This window comes from Neolamprologus brichardi, chromosome 11 (assembly GCF_056152115.1).
Source record: "Neolamprologus brichardi isolate AB-2024 chromosome 11, ASM5615211v1, whole genome shotgun sequence".
In the NCBI taxonomy this organism is placed as follows: Eukaryota; Metazoa; Chordata; class Actinopteri; order Cichliformes; family Cichlidae; genus Neolamprologus; species Neolamprologus brichardi.
Window position 1 is genome coordinate 15736491 of NC_142114.1, and position 18411 is coordinate 15754901.

Sequence of the window (18411 nt, forward strand, 5' to 3'; positions counted from 1 at the left end):
TGTAACTTGGTCATTTCTTTCAACAAACTTCGCTGTTGGCTGCTGGCGTAACAATAAGGTTTATTAAGTTGAATCATTCTTCAGTTTTTGTCAGTAAATATCAACTTTTCAAAAAACAGACTCATACTGAGAACATCTGAAAATTAAACATGAAATATTTCTCTGCAATTAATAAAATATATTTTCTTATTAACACATAACAGAGTAAAGGAACTCTAACACATCTCAGAAGGTCATCTAATCGTGTGAGCTACAGTCACAAACATGTATAGATTATCATAAAACATCAATCTGTGCAAACGTTTTCAACACTAAATAAACCTGAAGAATTGCTGAACTATTATTTATTATTATTATTATTATTCTAGGTCTGTAATTAGCTTAAGCAGATGGATGTGATGACTCACAGCAGGAGAAACCCAATGAGAAGCAAGAGAAGGGGCTTCATGAAGGCTGAGAGCCCCTCTGCACCCAGCGATGGAGCTCCTGTACATAGCAGTGAAATATAAAGATTTCTCAGTGATAATATTCAAAGGCCATTAAAACCAAAGTCTAATATTTACACATTGATATATAAATATATCATAATAATTGTTATTATATTGTTAATAAACAATTTAAGTCATATTTATGTTGAAAACACTCTGAAATTAGGTTTTTCAGAATAAGCCAAGCCTTCATGGCAGGGTTTAATGGCAGGATGAAATTTAACTTGTTCCAAATACTTCAAAATATTTAGATGACGAAGAACGTATGAATTAAATGCTATGCAAATTTGTGTTTTTACCTGATTGAACAGCTCCTTGTGCCTGGTTACGAAAACCAGTTAGAGCCGTTTCAAGTGTGTCAAGTTGATCATTACTCAACAGATTTCGCTGTTCAGTGGTCACCATTGCTGCAATGTCAGGCCCAAGGGCCTCCAGCTGAGCAGCAGAGAGTGCCTGCAGGGAAAACAGTCAGGCATACAACATTTAATAAAATAAAAGTCCTGCATTCAAAATTTGTACTGACATATATTCACACACGTAGAACAAGCAAACTTTAATTTCAGTGTTATTAGTGATGCATTTATCCTCTTCATAATGACAATATTTGTTGTCTTTCACTGTACCCTGTGAAAACCTTTTTCTGCCTTATTGTAACCAATTACGTTTTTATGATCTGCTTTGAAATGGAGTGAGCCTAATAAAAGTAAAACATAGTATACATTTGAGCTCAGTCCACCTGAGCTCATTTTTCTCTTATAAAATATTGGTAAAAATATAAATTAAGGGTTTTTGTATGTAGGACTATTTTGGCATGGCCCGACACTCGAGTGAATGTATTTGTTAAATCTGGTCTCTAGGTTTGGCTTCTAGCTTAAAAACAATAGTAGGAAATAAAAAGCTGCTTACAGCAAAATTGTTTGGAGGGATGAGTGGGATACACGTCCTGCTGACAAATGGAAAGACAGATGGGTCCAAAGAAGCCAGCTCCGATGCATCCAGCCCAGCTTAGGGACACGGATAAAAACATTACCAAAAGTGAAAGCTAATTTCTCTCCCAGGTGACACTTTACAGGTATTTTTATGAAATATTCCAATGGGTTATTTTTTTTGTTGTAGATTATCTTACCAAGTATGTTGCCCAAGTCTGCAACCTGTGGTTCTGTCCAGGTGCTGGGTTTCCCAAATGCAGCCACAGCTAGAGTTTTTAATTGCTGTAAAACCTGAAAGGAGCACTTAATACCATCCATTGAGCCCACAGCCCTCCTGTGACAAACACAAACTTTCACACATCGTGCAATTGTGACTCTGTATCATTGTGCAGCTCTTTAAAGTTAAAATAATCTTAGCATCACTACCTGTGAACAAATCTACTCTAAAAAAAGGTTTGTTTATGCACCTGACCAGAAAGAAAGTATTTATGAACTATTTATGATCACTGCTTTAGAAATAAGAAGACATCACAGCTAAAACTTTTAAAAAAGAAACTTTTAAAAAGTCTTGAATGGGTGGCAGAGGTTAAGATTTCTTTTATCTGCATATGACAGGATATCACTTGAATTTTCACTTCTCAAAAGTACAATAAGTACTTTGACTACTGTTACAGAGGTGGGAGGAGATGGGCTGTGGGCAGTCATGGATCATTAGATTAACAAAAAACAATCTGTGAAAATAAGAGCCTGGAAAAATGGGTGACATAAATAAAATGAAAAGTGAGATGTGCGGTGGACAAACTTGAAAGCGCTGATGTTGAGCTGTCTGATCTCGCCGGAGCTCAGGCCACAGATGAGCCGGTTCAGTGATACCATCTCTGCAGCTCCCAGCTGCTGCGCTTTCAGATTGTTATATTTGGCAATTCCCCTCCACAACGACTCCATCTATTGGCACATGAGTTATGTCATGTGTGTAATCGATATAGCGGTGAGCATGCAATGCTGTTTCTATGCTTCACCTGTGATTGAGTCCACCCACAGCGGGAAATTCCCTCTACAATATCCATTGGCAAGGGGAGATTCTCCAGGTCAGAATTAGAAAAACCCTGATTTATACATTCAAGCTGTAGGACCACGCCCTCGTTCATCTGTGACACTGGGCCAAAAGCCTAAAGAAATATACAGAAATATTCACACTAACACAAAATAACTAAATATAGGATTTCTACATACAGGCCAGCAAATGCAACCTTAAGAAGTTACAGATTGCATTTTAATTTTGACACCAGAAGAGTGTAGCGTTTTATTTGTTTGGATATTTACACAGACGTTATTCCTCAGCTGCAGAGCAAATTATACCTAGGTCAGTTTATCAGTTAAGACAAACAGGGATAATAACGGCTCAATTGGATCTTGGTTCAATAATATTAAAATATTGATAATTCAAAATGTACACCTTAACTTTCATTAGTGAAGCTGTATTAATTATTATTATTGTGGGAAAGTGGGAAAAACCTTTTATGTTCCACCTTGATTTACAATAATTTTTTATTACTGTGGCAATCTCACTGTGAGTGCCCTAATCAAAGCCAACTGTTAAAACTAGATATGCTGGAAAGAAAAAACAGACTGGCGAATGAACGAAACCAAGATGACTGTGTCTCACTGTACCTCAGTAGCTTTTTTGCTGAGCACAGCCAGTTGATCTGCACTGTAGTTCGGGATTTCTCCAAGTATTTCTACAGTGGCCAGGAAAGTGCTGTTTGACATCTTATCCAGCTCTCCTGCTGACCAGTACACATTATCCATTCCCAGTTCTTGAATCAAATTCTCAGTGGGTTCTCTCAGAATCTCTACAGGTATAGACAATATAATCATAAGGCTTTTTAAAAACCACTTTCAATAAAATGTATTTTAATTTAAACTAAAAACTAAACTGTGGCAGAGATTCAAATAAAAACTTACGCTGCTATTACCATGATCAGTGTTGCTCTTGCTGTTAGAGACACAAGAACTACAAAAACAGAAATATAAAACTGAATTGTTGCAAAACAGATAAAGCATGCCTCCTTCTCACCCCTCTTTTTACGTGTTGCATTTGATCTAGTGGTGGTAAGAGCAAAGATTTTCTTTTTCAGGGCATCTGAAGGATCAGAGGACAGTGACTTCATGTAATGAAGAACATCCTTCATCCAAGGCTAACGGAGATACAGAGAGGGACAACATCAAGAAAAACTGAAAATATATATCCATTTTTAATCACAAGCAGGAGAGTCACTTCTGAGTTCTGAGTGACTTAATAATGAACATGACAAAAACAAACACAAGATGAGCTGCATGTAATGGACAAGGCAGATACGCACTTTGTTGGGTAGAGCAGACGTGGCAACCTTATCACAAAGAAGAAGGGGACCGACTGATTCCACAGTGTCTTCGGTCCAATCAGAAGAATTTCTACAGATGTTTAAAAAAAGTACACAAGACTACTACTTTAACTTTTTTGTTTGGCTCTATACAAAAAACGTATGTATGTAAGCTGGATGTCACTCACACAAAGCACACAGGCTTTGTTCCCCTTATTCACTCAAACAGAAGCATATATATATATATATATACACACACACACATATAACTTCATGTTATATTCAGTAAGAACCATAACTTTTCTGGAAGCCTTGTGCATCTTTTATATACAGTCTATGGTCTTTCTTTGTACTAACTTTAATGCTCATTAGGAGGGTGTCCTACCCAAAGGTCTGGTGAACCATCTTAATGATATCTGCCCTGTATTGTTGAGGAATATGTTTGCAGGAAGCCATCTCCTGGAAAGCGGACTTGAGGACATCAGGGTTCATTAGACGCAGCTGGGAAGGCTGCAGCTCACATATGAGGGGTCCTAGCTTGGGCAGATCACCACGGGTGAGGCTGGATAAATCTGTCCCCTACAAAAACACGGCAGACATCTCTAACTGCTGTTGAACAAGCGGATCAATTTATCAGATAATACTTATTGTTACTATGTGTATCCTTGAGTGTACATTGGTTAGGCAGAACAGGGCTTTCTTGGTGAGTGCAGGACGAGACGGGGAATTAAGAGGCAAAGAGCTGATGTTGGCTTCTTCCATCTTGTCAAGGAAAATAGGACAGACAGAACTAGGCAAATCGTCCACATCTGAAGGGCTACGATAAAAGGAATGAGAAAACAGATTTCAACACAAACTTAAAAAAATCTAAACAAACTTTAAACTAGTAAATACACCATTTGCTTACAGCAGGTGAAGAAGCAAAGCTGAAGGAATCTTATCCAGTTCCTGTTCAGTGATGGTTTTGAAACAGTCTGCTCTCTTTTTCACCAAAGTTGTGAAAAGTTTTTTGGCAGCACATCCTGCCTGGAAACATGTTTGTTATAATAGTTATTCTGTGCGGACTGCACACACTATATAAAGACAAGATGTTTATGTGTGAGTAAATACCTACCTGAACTTTGGAGAGCCACTCTGGATACTCTGCCATGGCCGAAGCCATTTCCATTACACCGCTGTCAGGAACTTCATTTATCATCTTACAGGTTATGCCCTGAAGGACCGAACGCATCTTCCTGTGTTAGACAACAATGTTTCAGATGTAGGAGCAACAAACACAGTAACAAGAACACGACAGTAACTTAAAAATTGTAAACCTGCATTAAAGGCTTTGGTAAAGATCACACGATAATCTTAAAGAGCTTCACAGAAACAACTAAATGAATAAAATTAAGTAGTAATAAAAATTATGGTGCAGTGAATTTGATTTTATAGTAGTCTGCAGAAAAAAAAACATATCAGTACTGGGGGCTCTTGGTCTTAATGTGGTTGTACTTTGCATTCACACAGGTGCTCCTAGATATGATCAAATAAGTCACAAATGTAAGTGAAACACTTGCATTTACATGGCAGAAAGTGAGTGCCAAAGAGCTGTAGACTAATGCATTAACGAGCTAACTGCGCTAACACACTGATGCTGTGCAGCCCCACGCACAGGGCGATCCGCAATAATTCGCTAACGGAGATTTGCCGCAATAATGCGGTTATTTTAACGTGATTAACGCTGACAGCACTAATATCTATCTATCTATCTATCTATCTATCTATCTACATATATATATATATATATATATATATATATATATATATATATATATACATATATATTTTATGAACCATTTCTGTGTACAAATATTTGTCAGACTTTGCATAAACATAAAAACTTGGGTCTATTCTTATATTTGCAGTGACAATCTCAGCAGCATATTTGTACTATTTATAAGCTCTGCAATCTGTTCTGTTTTTTTTGCCAAAAAGAGTTTCAGATATTTTGTCAGCAGCATACTTCTCTCACCTAAATTGAAGCTGTTTTAGGTCAGCCATCTTCTTTGCCAGGTATGCTGCCTGAGTAAGAACACACCACAAGTGGCACCATTTTTTGAGTAAAAAAGAAAATCACAAAATCAGTCATATACTTACTACAGCAATGCATGGTAACAGTAAATAAATTAGGAAACTCAACAAAATAATACAATGAAGCTGCCTAAGGCGTACTTAGCATCACTACCTGTGACCGAGTCCAAGTTTTGTTTGTTACTTGGTCCAAAGAGGTGACATTTGCATCGGCCAAAATGTTAATAGAAACGACGTTAAGTAACTGGGAAGACAACATTGGCACCAGCGCAGGAGGATGCATTTCCTTAAGCATCTACAGGAAAACATTTAATTATTTTAAGAATATGTTTAGAAATTAAATCAAAGAAAGAATACATACTTTTTGTTTAAGACACAATGTATTTGGTGTGATGAAATGAAGAAACATGAAGAACTCACCCCTGCCAGCATGGCCATTAGCTGTCCCCTGCTCAGTCGTTTGGAGATGTTCTTTAGGCCCTCTGGCTCATTCAGGACCTCTACAGCTTTTACCTGTTTCAGTATACAGTTTGGCAAACCTTCTGCAATGGGCTGAAGTTTCATCAGCTCCATCCCGGATATCTGTTTACACTGAGGCGGAGCAGAATGAGGTAAGTATCAAGCAATGAGGACAGCTATCTGACACAAGCTGTCAGCTGAATCCACCCACTTTCTTTTCACCCAAATGTTTCTCGATAAGAGCATGCAGCTGGCTCCTTGTCCATCGGATGTTGGGTCCCAGATTTTTGAGAGCCTGTGTGAGATTGGTGGCAGGGATTGCAGCAATTTCTTTGGCAGACAATGCAGTAACAGTACTGCTTAAGTCTCGTATTATTTGAGCAGGGCTTGACAGTGACCTCAGAGAACTGAGAAGCCGTGTCTTCAGCTTGTGTGGGGGAAGGATAAAAGAGAGAACGAATAATTATGACACTATTGAGATTCAAGAAACAATTCAAATCTTTGATCAAAGAAGATAAATGTGAAAGTTTGGGTAAGCGTAAGTGAAAAATACCCCTTTGATTTGGGAGCTGTCACACTGGTCCAGTTGAGAGAGGAGTTTCCCACTGAAGTTAGCATTCAACTCTGGGGGATCATAATAGCAAGCCAGTGGGCCAAGTCTGTGGAGATTCAAATACCAGACAACGTAGTGATTATTTCAAATCCTTCACACATTTTTGTGTGAAACCTTGTGTTTCTTTCTGTCCCTATAAGATCTAAGATCAGAAACCTCAGTGATATTGTGTTATTTTGGTATGTAGTGGGTAAAGTAAAACCACTCAGCAGTCTTTTAAAAAATGACATGACATGTTATGTACAGCTAGATCCTTTTCCTGAAATGCCTCCTATCACTTCTTTCACAGCAGACATGAGCAGAAAAAGAAGAAGACTCTGGGCTTTCCCCATAGTGACAAATCAATATTTTTACTGTTAACACCTGCACCTGCTAATGTACATCAATATACGCATGTATACACACGTTTCCACATGTTCTGGAAACTCCTGTGAACTGAAGCACTCTTGGATTCTATGGAGCAACTTCTTACTCAGAGTGGGGTTCATCGTGGTTACCTTCATGATGGATTTGAACTTAGCTGAAGAGAAAAAGTTGCATAGCTAGAAGACAAAGCAAAGCAGACCAACCAGGAAAAAATTATAACCTTGTTGTTTTTTTTCTCTTCCATGTCTTATTTCTTATTTATCCTTCTCTTACCTCTACTTTAGAAGAATAATTAACATCACTTGGTGGTAAATAGGACAGGTAGGGTCCCAAAATAGTCAGTGCTTCCAAATTCAGCCATTGCAGTGAAGGGGAGCAGATATCCACATGCTCTATTAATAAATCAAGGTTTTACAATGCACATTTATACTTATCAGAAAAGCAACGAGAGAAATGAGGCAGAAAACAAAGCATCTTAATAGCCTCTTAAAATGTATTTGCGAGACTGTGGTGTGTTGGTGGATCTGTCTGTATGGTCATTTAAATTTTACTAAATTGAAATAGAAATTGTTCAAATGGGATAAAACTACAAATTAAGGTTTAACATAGATCAGAGTCAGGGTTTTGCAGGTTCTGGGTATAATGGAAGTCCCAATGTAAGTAACATGAGTCAATTTACAGTTTTTCTCACATCAAAAATGCCATCATGAAAAACTGTAATAGCCTCTGAAGTTATGCTAACAAAACTGTATGTGTGTACATAGATTTTATCAATTGATTTCTGACTTTTCTTACTTAATGTTGCGTTAACCCATGGCTTTATTGAACAGCTGAAGTAGTTTCGGGTGATCTGATCTTTCGCCCATTGAGCCACACGAGTCCTTTGACCAGGAGCTATGCGATCATACATACTCTTGAACATGTCCATCCTGGAACCAACAACAGGTTTAGTTATAGGAAAGGTTATGAAAAAGCCAGACAATATTATTGCATAAAAGCATACTCACATGTTTTTTAGCTTTGGGATATCTACGTTCATCAGAAGTTTTGTTTTTAAGAAGGGCATAAGCCCCGTCATAGGTGTAACAGCCCACATCAGTTTTCTGTAGTCATTTGAGTCCATGCTGTTTTTATCCTGTGTGGTCAATGTTGCCCAGGAAAGAGGGGCTGCAAACGCTTGCATATAACATCCAGAATCCTCCTAGGGTAAAAGGATAGATGGCAGACATGATAAGACTGTTAAAAAACAGTAACAATTTATCCATTGCATTTATTTTTGGGGGGGAGGGTTTCCCTTGCCTTTGATATACCACCAGAATAGTTTCTCATCACCTCAATCATGCCTGGAAGATTGCTGCAATTCCACATCTGGTTAGTCTAATAACAGACAGACAGAAAAAACATTAACGGTCAGAACTCAACAACAAAAAATTCATACTGACTATTAATAAGACAATAAGTGCTGCTTTAAATAATCAGTGACTTTAATGACTAACCTGGTACTCATAGTTATAAAAAAAAAAATGAATTACATGTTTCAGTTAATATAGAGTCCATCAAAAAGAATCATCCGATTTCAAAAGGCTATATTTTTTAAGGAAATGGAGATAGGTTATACAGTATGTGTGATTATGGGTGTATTGATGTTTATATTATATTATACCATTTTTTGCGAAATATCCACGGGGAGTTGACCAAATGACTTCATGTTTGTTCCTGTAGTGACTGAGGTCAGGAGATGACGAAAAGTGGAAAGGAGGGCGTTCGACTGGTTAGCGTCTCTGTTCTGCACAGAACCACTAAGGCTAATGACAGAGGAAATAAAAGCTGATGAGAAGAAATGTTTTCACATATGAAATATACCAAATATCCTTTGATTAACTAGACACATTTGACCAGGCAAAACCATATTCTTAAGATGGAGTTAAATACCAATGTCATAGCTTATCAATAACTTATTTACTAACATTTTGTAGCAAAAAGCAAAAGCAAATCTTTTCTTTACACTTACAAAATACTGGCAACCACCAGTTTTACCCCTCAGCCTCCTCGTAGACACATGTATGGTACCAATTTTAAAATCTTATGTCACCTTGTTCTGAAGTTCACTAGCTGAGACCAAATCCTAATTTTTAGGTTTAACGGCAGATAAGCATTGAAGGAGTATGTTTCCAAGTTTTAGACTAGTTGGTTAGTTACATTTCCTTTCCTTGTTTATGCACAAAAATTGATAAAGAATAACTTGAGGGTCAAAATAGACAAGAGAACTAAATTATTCCCAATTATCACGTTCAAAAGACTTTCAGAAACCTTTCTCTGACCTCGGGGTCGAGATCACTCAGATTCAAACTTGTCCAAGATTTATAGTAGATGCACCTATGGTATCAGTTTAAAAATCCCACATTGCCTCGTTCTTGAGTTATTGCATTCACAACATTTTCAGAAAACTTGACCTCTGGCCTTTGACCTTTAAAGGCCAGAGGTCGAGCTTGTCCGCAATTTTTAGTAGATGCATCTATGGTATCACTTTGAAAATCTACGGTGACTTTTTTCTTGAGTTATGGAAATCACAAGAGTTTCAGTGGGGTGACGACAAAAAGTGGATAAGCATAAAGAAAAATATTACACAACAGTCCAAATAAAGATATTTCAAATGGATCCATGGACATTATTTGACAAAATGTATGGCTCACTGTTAACTGAAGTGACCACTTGATTCTTCAGGACAGCAACAAAATACAAAAACGAATTACCTGGAGTTGAAGACACTGTTGACCTGCATCAAATTAGGTTCTGGGTATCCTGTAAAATCAAACCATTTGCCACATATCAGTTGTGGCTCATATTACAGAATGTGGTCAGGGTACTCACACGCTCACACTGACGCACTCAGTATGGTGACTGGAGTTACATTACAATTATTCCAACAAAACATTTTAAGGTTCAGCTTCAGTACACCCTGTGTCAGTTCCAAGATTTTATACATGTTAATTTTTTAATGAAGCTATTCATTTTGCAGGGGAATTCACTCCTGGGACTGGCAACTATGTTGAACGTACAGTGGTCCCTCGCTATAATGCGATTCACTTTTCGCGGATCTTTTTTTGGCATGATTTTTTTTGCTGTTGTTGTTTACAGCACTTTGTGTTCTGCGTCCTGGTCGGCTGTAGACCATTGTCAATCAATCTCCTCCGTGCTGTGTCTCCTGTACAGTACAGAATGTGTTCGGCTTGTCAAATTTATATAAATCTATATAAATCACTATCTCTAGCAGTGTGACTGTGAAGTGCTGTACTGTATGTTTGTAAGTTTTCTCCCTCACAAACACAACAATGTCGACAAAACGTTTTTTCACTATCAAAGGCACCTGCGCTAGCACCCAAAAGGCAGAGGACGATGCTAACCATCGCACAAAAGGTTAGATTTCTAGACATGCTAAAGGAAGGTAGAAGTTAGCGTATTTCTCAGACCGTAAGGCACACCGCAGTATGAGCAACAAAATAGTCAGATCAGTCAAACTTTACTCAACTCATTCTTCTTGCTTCCTCAACGTCCGTATCATTGATTTGTTAATGTTGAATTCTCTCACAGCTGCTCTATTCCCATGTTCTGGACCTGAAAACAGGGTTTGATCTTTGGTTTCATTCTATAATACTGGACTTATTTTTCTACGAAGACTTAAACTGTATGGTCTTTAAACAAGAGAGAAAAGTGTGAAAATCTTCATGCCTGTCTGAGAAAACTGTATAAAGTGTGTAGTGAGGGGTTTTAATGTAAAAAATAAAGTTGGGATTTCACAGATCGCGGGTTATTTTTAGAACGTACATCTTGCGATAAACGAGGGACCACTGTATTACACTTGTGAACAATGTTTTTCACAGAAGAATGATCGGTTTGCTGGTTCGATTCCAGTCGGAGACACGAATCCCTTTTTGGGGGTTGCGTCAGTAAGGGCAGCTGAAGCACCGGGCTGGTACTTATCCTCTTAATTCCTATGGAAGCACTAAGGGTGTACTTTTGTAATTAATGTGTCATGCGTTGCTGTACATTTGAGGTTGTGTTTGCCTAGTTTAAAGACTTCATTAAAGACTAATGAACAGATTATTTTTATTACGCAGTGATGTATAAAAATGTGAAAGAGGGTGTACTTTACACACATACACATTCTTCTCTTTAAAAAGTGTATTGAAAGTTTTCTTACCCCTATAGTAGCACTTCTTCATCTGATAAAGAAAAAAAAATTAAAATTAAAATCACTGGCCCCAAACTGAATATGAACACATTTTATTCGCTTTGATGCTCTGTTTAATGCATGGCTCTATGCGTTCAATTGTCACTATGTAAATGCCAGTGTTTCACCCGCTCCATTAAAGGCTTTACTGGGAAAAAGCTGATGGGAGGTTGACCAAACCTCAGCCCTCAGAATGTTGATATGCGCACTTTTCTTAATGCTCTTTTAAAGGCTTACAGACACACACACACATTCATTTATTAGCACACTAAAAACATACATGCACAAAAAAAATACACATCCTACTAATATAAGAAACTCGATAAATTGATAACAATACTTAATTATTTAATAATTGACAACTCCAGCCCTACTCTTAAACCTGAAAAATAAATTTCTACTGACGTGAAATTCAGAAAACACCTTACCAGTTTTTCAGTCACTTTTTCTAACTCAGCTTTTTCTTGAGGCCCCATATGTGGAAGTTGAGCTAGGCAGACACGTAAAGGTGTGTATTAATGAACACACACTTTTAATAGCATTTATACATGCATGTTTATGTGCCTATGAGAACACATATTTACATTAACAAACATATAGTATAAAAAAGGGGTAAAACGGGTATACTGAGTGTGATGTTTTTGGAGCTTACCGAAAACTGCAGAGGCCAAGATGAGCAGAACCAAACAGGCTCCCCCCTTCGGAGCCATGTGGATAGGCTGTGTGTCTGTTCGACAGGATGGTATTACATAATGTGTTAACATGAACACAAATGACATGTTTGGCACAGATCTTCTAGTTGCATGCAGTTAATCCTCATTGGTCTTCACTTGTTGTTGAAACTGTCTCTATGTGAGCCACCTCCAGTTTTGTGATATACTTCCTCCAGTGAGGATTTATGATCACACTTCCCTAGTAACCATCTGAGCTATTCATCCTTTGGGAATCTCTGAGGACTTTGGAGGATAACTTGCAGTGAAAAACAGGTTTGGTAATGCACACAATGTACTGTGGAACAATATTTTAGCACCATGTTTTTGTCTTCTCTTCTTTCTTTTGTCCTATCATTTTTACCTTTCTGTAATGTATTTGGTTCACATTCATTAGGATTTCCCTTCACCAACATTTGGATACTGTTATGTTGCATTCACTGTTTACGTTACAGAGATTTTGCTTCTCATTTAAATATTTCAGCAGATTATGAATAATAAAGAATGAAAAGAGTATTAGAACAAAAATGAGTGTTTTAACCACGCAGTCTCAACAGTGTGTATGTAAGAGCAGGATTTAGAGCATATCTTTTCTTTACTATTATATCATCTATTAGCGAGAAAAACAAAATATTAAAATATAAATGTTCATCTGTGCCAGATCTGTACAGGTTTACAGTTAAATTTAAATAATAGTATTACAAGAACTGAGAAAGAAAAAAAATAACTTATGCAACTTATAAATATATAAATTAGTTGTTACTTACAGATTACCAGTCTTCTCCTTGGTAGATCTGAGAAAAAACAGGATGCATAAGCATAAGAGTGTTCGTCCTCTGTGCCTGTACTTCGTGACTAATGTGATCTGGGAGGATGTTCACCTGTAACTGACGCAGTCAAAGCAGGCAGATGGCATTAATACAGCACTGTGAGTGGGAGTGTGTGTGTGTGTGTGTGTGAGTATTTGCTTTTTTAACAATCAAAATAAGTTTCACGTTGAATTCACAAAATTTCTGATTCTTCAGGCAAAACCTCAGTAATAAGTCAAAACAGTTTTGTCTTTACGCATTGCTAACACCGCTGAGCATTCATTATTACATTCATGTAACTCAGATTTTTCCAATCAATCATGTCTGTATTGCAGTTCTATCAAAAATAAGAAAACATTAAGCAAAATTAGAACTGTCACCCCACAGCTACTACCTCCTAACTATTTTATAACGTGCTACAGAGGGTCTGGTGCGATTAAGCTCTTAAGTTCCTCCAATCACAGAAGAAAAAGAAACATCAACTTTCACATTTTATATATACACGGTATATCTCATAATTAAATCCTATATCACAGCAAAGCGTCTAATAGACATGCTGGTCCACCATGTCCATTTCACGCTTTGCCTATTCTAAGTGTGAAATGGACACACATGCAGAAATTGCAGTACCAGCAGGGGGAGATACTATATTGAAAGCCAAGAAGTCGCTGGCGAGCAAGGAAGGTATGAATCCAGGGTCCTTGAACAATTAAGCTAGGCTACCAGTATGTATTTACATGTAACTGTTGGTAATGTCTGTTTAAACACTTTCCTGTGATATTTTCATGTTTAAAATTAAATATCTCTCTCTGCTGGTACTGCAGCTTATTGAAACTTACTACAACTTTTGCATGTGTGTCTATTATTGTTTACTTTGCCATTATATTGAGTTGCATAGTTATTATCAAGTATGAATCAAACAAACATCGTGCTACATAAGAAAAACCTTGAAAGAGGACACTTCAATGGGTAAATTGTGAAGTGACATATAAATCTGGTCTTATAAAATTCTGTTATTTGTTTGCATAAACTATATAGAAAACCGTATGTGGACAAAATCAAGCACTTAAACACTCTGCTTTAACAAACATTTGTTTAAGAATGGGTAATTAAAAAGAGCTCGTTGAATTTGTGCGTGGCATTATAATACATTACAACAAGTTTGTGAAATTTTCTCTCTCCTAGATACTCCTCGATTAACGATATGTGATATTGCAAAGTGGAAGCATTTAGGAACCACAGTAGCTCAACCATAAAGAAGCAAAGTTGCTGCTGAGGTGACTTAAAGTTTCAGAGCAGGGCTAACAAGTGCGTGCCTATTGCCTGACTGCAGACCTCCAAACCTCCTCTGGAGTAAGTCTAATGTGTGAGTGGTCCAGGAGATTTGATCATATCATGTATGGGCATGTATGTATATCATGTAATTCTCATCTGCTGTGCACGTATACTAGTTAAACTACATTAGTAGCAAGTGTCAACAAAAATTAAGTGCTGTAATTGCGTATAAGGTCTGGTGAAGAGAACATTAATTCACAGAATTCACCTAAAAGTTATGAATAAAATCATTCACAAATCATTAATAAAAGTAATAATTGGTAACTCTGAAGCTGTTATTCTAATAAATTCAGTGAAGCACAATGTTTATTTAGAGTTTATGTCATGATAATATATATCTCAGTTAAATTGTATTTAAGATAAACATACCACAGCCCAAATACAAGTATTATTCATATAAAAGTGTGAAGTCAAAACAAAAAAAGACTATTTACATTTTCCAGGGCGAAAGCACATAAATATGAAACAATTGCCACTGGTGGGTAAGGCTACTATTTAAAAAAACAGTCAATAGCTCACCCATCGGACTATTAAGTAAATAAAGTATCTGACAGGACATTAGACCAATAATATTCTTTAAAATTCATCATAATATCTAGAGCACTGAGCACTGTGCAGTTGCCTCACTAGTTCCTAACAAGCAGTATTTAAAGAAGTCCATGTGGCTGAGCTTATATAGCTCAAATGGGATTAAAGCAAATCACACATGGGGCACAATAAAATCCTTGTCTCTTTACAATAATACATCAGATGGACATCCTTTTTTCGTTAAAATATAATTACACTATTACCTAACTGTTATGTTAAAATCAATAAAGAAATTAAATTGAATTCCTTCTTAACTCTTCTTCAAATTAGACCAAACTAGAAACGGAAATACACATCAAAATAAAAACACACCCCAACCAAGTAATCGCACTCATGTCAGTTTAAGTCTGGTCAAGTGTTAAGCTCAAATTTTTTAATTTAATATTTACTAATATTAAATATTTACTTACTAATATTTCCAAATATAACATAAGCTAAATGAGCTAATAGTTAAGGGTTAGCAAACGTTTACTCATTAACCTACTATTACCATTAGCCGTTTTTCACATACACCTAAAAAGACTGAAATGGTTACAAGAAGAATAAAGAACTTATACGGATGTTTTTATTTAATGTGTTTTCAGCTCACATTGATCCATTTACCTTCACTATTTCTGTGTCACCAGCTCCTTGCCCTATGTTAAAACAAATTTCTGTTAACTTAGCTAAGTAAGCTAACGAGCTATCTTTTACTTATTAGCCTATTGTTACACATTAAAAAAAATGCCTGTAAGGATTATAGGAAGGTGAAAAAAGTTAATAATGCAAATATTCTTGCTTAATATCTTTTACCTTCAGCTGTCCAACTTTTTTCTGCTTATGGCTGCCGAATTAATTCTTTACTTTGCTTGTTGTTTTTAAGTTAGCTAATATTGCCTTTATTTATTAGCTTACTGTTACTGGCAGAACCATTCAAACAGTAGAAAATCTGTCTATAAAGATTTACATAATCACAGAGAATAGTTGCCAAAAAGAAGACAAATGCAGTAAATTGGCCTATACCTTTTTACCTTCTGTAATTTTGTCGTTTAGCCAAGTCGATCCTATTTTCACTGTAAAAGGATTATTAGTTTATGTCCACCTCCTATGCACATGGAACTTACACTGTGAAGGAGGAAAAAGTGATTCTTTAAATTTAAAAATGGTTTAGGTGTCTGTGTTTGATTCCTAATATCCACGACCACTTGCTTAAAAAAAAAAAAGAAAAAGAAAAAAAGAACCGTTTACATTAATTATATTAGTGGTCTGGAGATAAAATTGGGCTCTATAAAGTAAGTAAACTTATGCTACAGCTGTAAAATTGAGTTAGTTAGGCATCTAAAGATACTTATATTTAAACACTTTTTTGTACATTTTTTATGATGTTATTGTTAGGCAGGTTGTGCTAGATCTGTGTATTCTGCTAACAACTATATGAAAAGCTTATCTTAAATTGTCTTCAAGGGTTAGACTGATAAATAATTCCTGTATATCAGCCAGGTTAACCAATAATTTGCATTTTCTTGTCAGTATGGCTTTCTAGAGTGTGGATCTTGGCTTTAAAAAACATTTTATTGTGTAATCTATATAAATACTTGTGGTGATGTGACAAAATCTTTAATACCACTCAAGGTATATCAAGGTAATTATACATTTAAGGATTTTGATTAATAAATAAGCATAAAACCCTTTAGGACCCTTGTCCACAAACTGGACAATGGAGCAACTGAAGCAGCATCATTGTTCCAAAAAACATAGTCCATAATTTTTTTTTTATCAATATAGAGAAAACATAGGTGAAGTTGTTGGAAGTGTTTCAGGTTGTCTCGCTGTTTCCTTCCATTTTGGGGAGAATAGTTTCTTCAAGGTTTGGGTTTGAGAAGTGATCTAAAAAAGTCCAACAAAAGAGAGAAATTGTAAAAAACCGTGGCAGACTTTAAATATGTATTTATATTTATTCACTAACTAAACACTGGGCACTGTTCAAAGAAAAAGGATGAATGTGAAAACAAATAATAGTGACCAACTGGCCATTTTTGGTGTTGATGCACACTGCAGACAACTCACCTGCAGCAAACTCACGGATGTCAGCTGGCTGTTTATGAAGCACATCCCTGTGAGGAGAGGTGGAAAATGACAAATTATTGCTCAAGTAGACTTGAGTGATGGTGCTTTAAGCTTTGGGCTGGAGACTTTTTAAAATTATTCTTTGGACTTGGGCTCATTGTCAGCCCATCAAAAGAATGGTTATTTTAAGGTTGTTTGTTTGTTTATTTGTTAGTTGCAAAAGGCAGACAATATCTGAAGTAGAGCTCTGGGATGTCCTTAAAGAAGCCTCGAGAACTATTCCTGAATACTACTTAACAAAATTACAAGAAAACTTTTGTAAAATCGTTTGTATTTTGCTCCATACTGTATCCACATGCATGTTTGCACAAGTTTAAATAAATCACTGCACATATTTCCCATTTCCCCAGACAAATATAAAGATATGAGACACAAGACTATCGCACAGTATAAGATGATGATATATTGCTCAGATATTAGATTAATTATTCCAGAATTATTGAATTATTATTTTATTTTTTGAGGCTGTTAAAACCTTTTTTGGCAGCTCCAAAATCAATTTAAGCAGGGAAAACTCAGATTTTAATACTAATGTTGTAACATATGTTAAAAATATGATAGAGAGACTAAGCTTGAATAGCAGAAACCATATTGCAGTACATTTATTGGTGTAAATCCTTTTCAGGGTATACATATATTGTATTATTATATTGTAAAATACATTGTAATCTTTCATACATTTCTTTGAAATGGTGGCTGGTTCCACTGAATGTACAGAGGTTATTAACATAATATGTTATACACAGTGAAAATAAAATGAAAGTTTGCATATTACCCTAGAAATGTAACATTTGCTGTAAGATAAACAAATACAAACAAAATTAAACTTAAAGCAGACAGTGTTAAGTTCAACAATAAAACATCACAAACATTTTTCCCCATTCAGCATGTATTTTTGTGATATTAATGTGAACTTGAACAGACCTTAGAAAGTCGCCTATGAGTACGTCTACTTCGGGATGCGACCTCAAATACCTCTCGTTGTCGATTCTCGTCTTGATCTGGGTCAATGCGAAAAGCATTTCAGGACATAGCTTACAAATAAAGGTGGTATTTTAGCGTTGAGAAATGCAACACGTTACCTTAAATTGTCGCAGTTTCTCTTGCTGCTCAGCGTTTAGTACAGAGACGTCTAGCTTGGTCACACCGCCTGTCTCAGCCATCATTTCTCTAAGAAAATGCTATTTTTCTGTCTAAGTGCGAACCCTGCAGTGTGCACTGACTGCAAATCTACAGCGAACCCTGAAGTCACGATAAGCACGAGTCAACCGTTACTAACACAGTGGTTTGGCAGTAACGGTTGCTATGGAAACGAAGTACCGTACACAATGAACGGCAGTG

The 18411-nt window shown here is 36.4% G+C and overlaps 2 protein-coding genes across 10 annotated transcripts; both read right to left on the reverse strand.

Moving 5' to 3' along the window:
* Positions 1-42: 42 nt before the first annotated feature.
* otoa (otoancorin) lies at positions 43-16407 on the reverse strand. 9 transcript variants are annotated; one of them, XM_006804917.2, is made up of 31 exons: positions 15757-16407; positions 15568-15599; positions 13000-13026; positions 12175-12249; positions 11951-12012; positions 11493-11514; positions 10045-10093; positions 8955-9096; positions 8591-8668; positions 8299-8492; positions 8087-8220; positions 7565-7683; positions 7331-7467; positions 6866-6971; positions 6524-6739; positions 6274-6444; positions 6008-6148; positions 5795-5844; positions 4895-5015; positions 4688-4806; positions 4456-4597; positions 4166-4359; positions 3781-3871; positions 3495-3615; positions 3089-3270; positions 2437-2586; positions 2220-2362; positions 1615-1751; positions 1395-1492; positions 788-941; positions 43-486 (listed from the first exon to the last, which is right to left on the reverse strand). In XM_006804917.2, the coding sequence occupies exons 4-31, from the start codon at positions 12230-12232 to the stop codon at positions 404-406; spliced, it is 3414 nt and encodes a 1137-aa protein (XP_006804980.2). In that variant the 5' UTR covers positions 12233-12249; positions 13000-13026; positions 15568-15599; positions 15757-16407; the 3' UTR covers positions 43-403. The 9 variants fall into 9 exon arrangements, with proteins under 9 accessions (XP_006804980.2, XP_006804979.2, XP_087704338.1 ...); XM_006804916.2 differs by lacking the exon at positions 15568-15599 and having other exon boundaries at positions 15975-16407; XM_087848212.1 differs by lacking the exon at positions 15568-15599 and having other exon boundaries at positions 13000-13119; positions 15975-16407.
* Positions 16408-16544: 137 nt separating this feature from the next.
* Positions 16545-18353, reverse strand: riiad1 (regulatory subunit of type II PKA R-subunit domain containing 1). Its single transcript, XM_087848215.1, has 4 exons — positions 18153-18353; positions 17995-18071; positions 17011-17057; positions 16545-16830 (listed from the first exon to the last, which is right to left on the reverse strand). The coding sequence occupies exons 1-4, from the start codon at positions 18234-18236 to the stop codon at positions 16760-16762; spliced, it is 279 nt and encodes a 92-aa protein (XP_087704341.1). The 5' UTR covers positions 18237-18353; the 3' UTR covers positions 16545-16759.
* Positions 18354-18411: the final 58 nt, after the last annotated feature.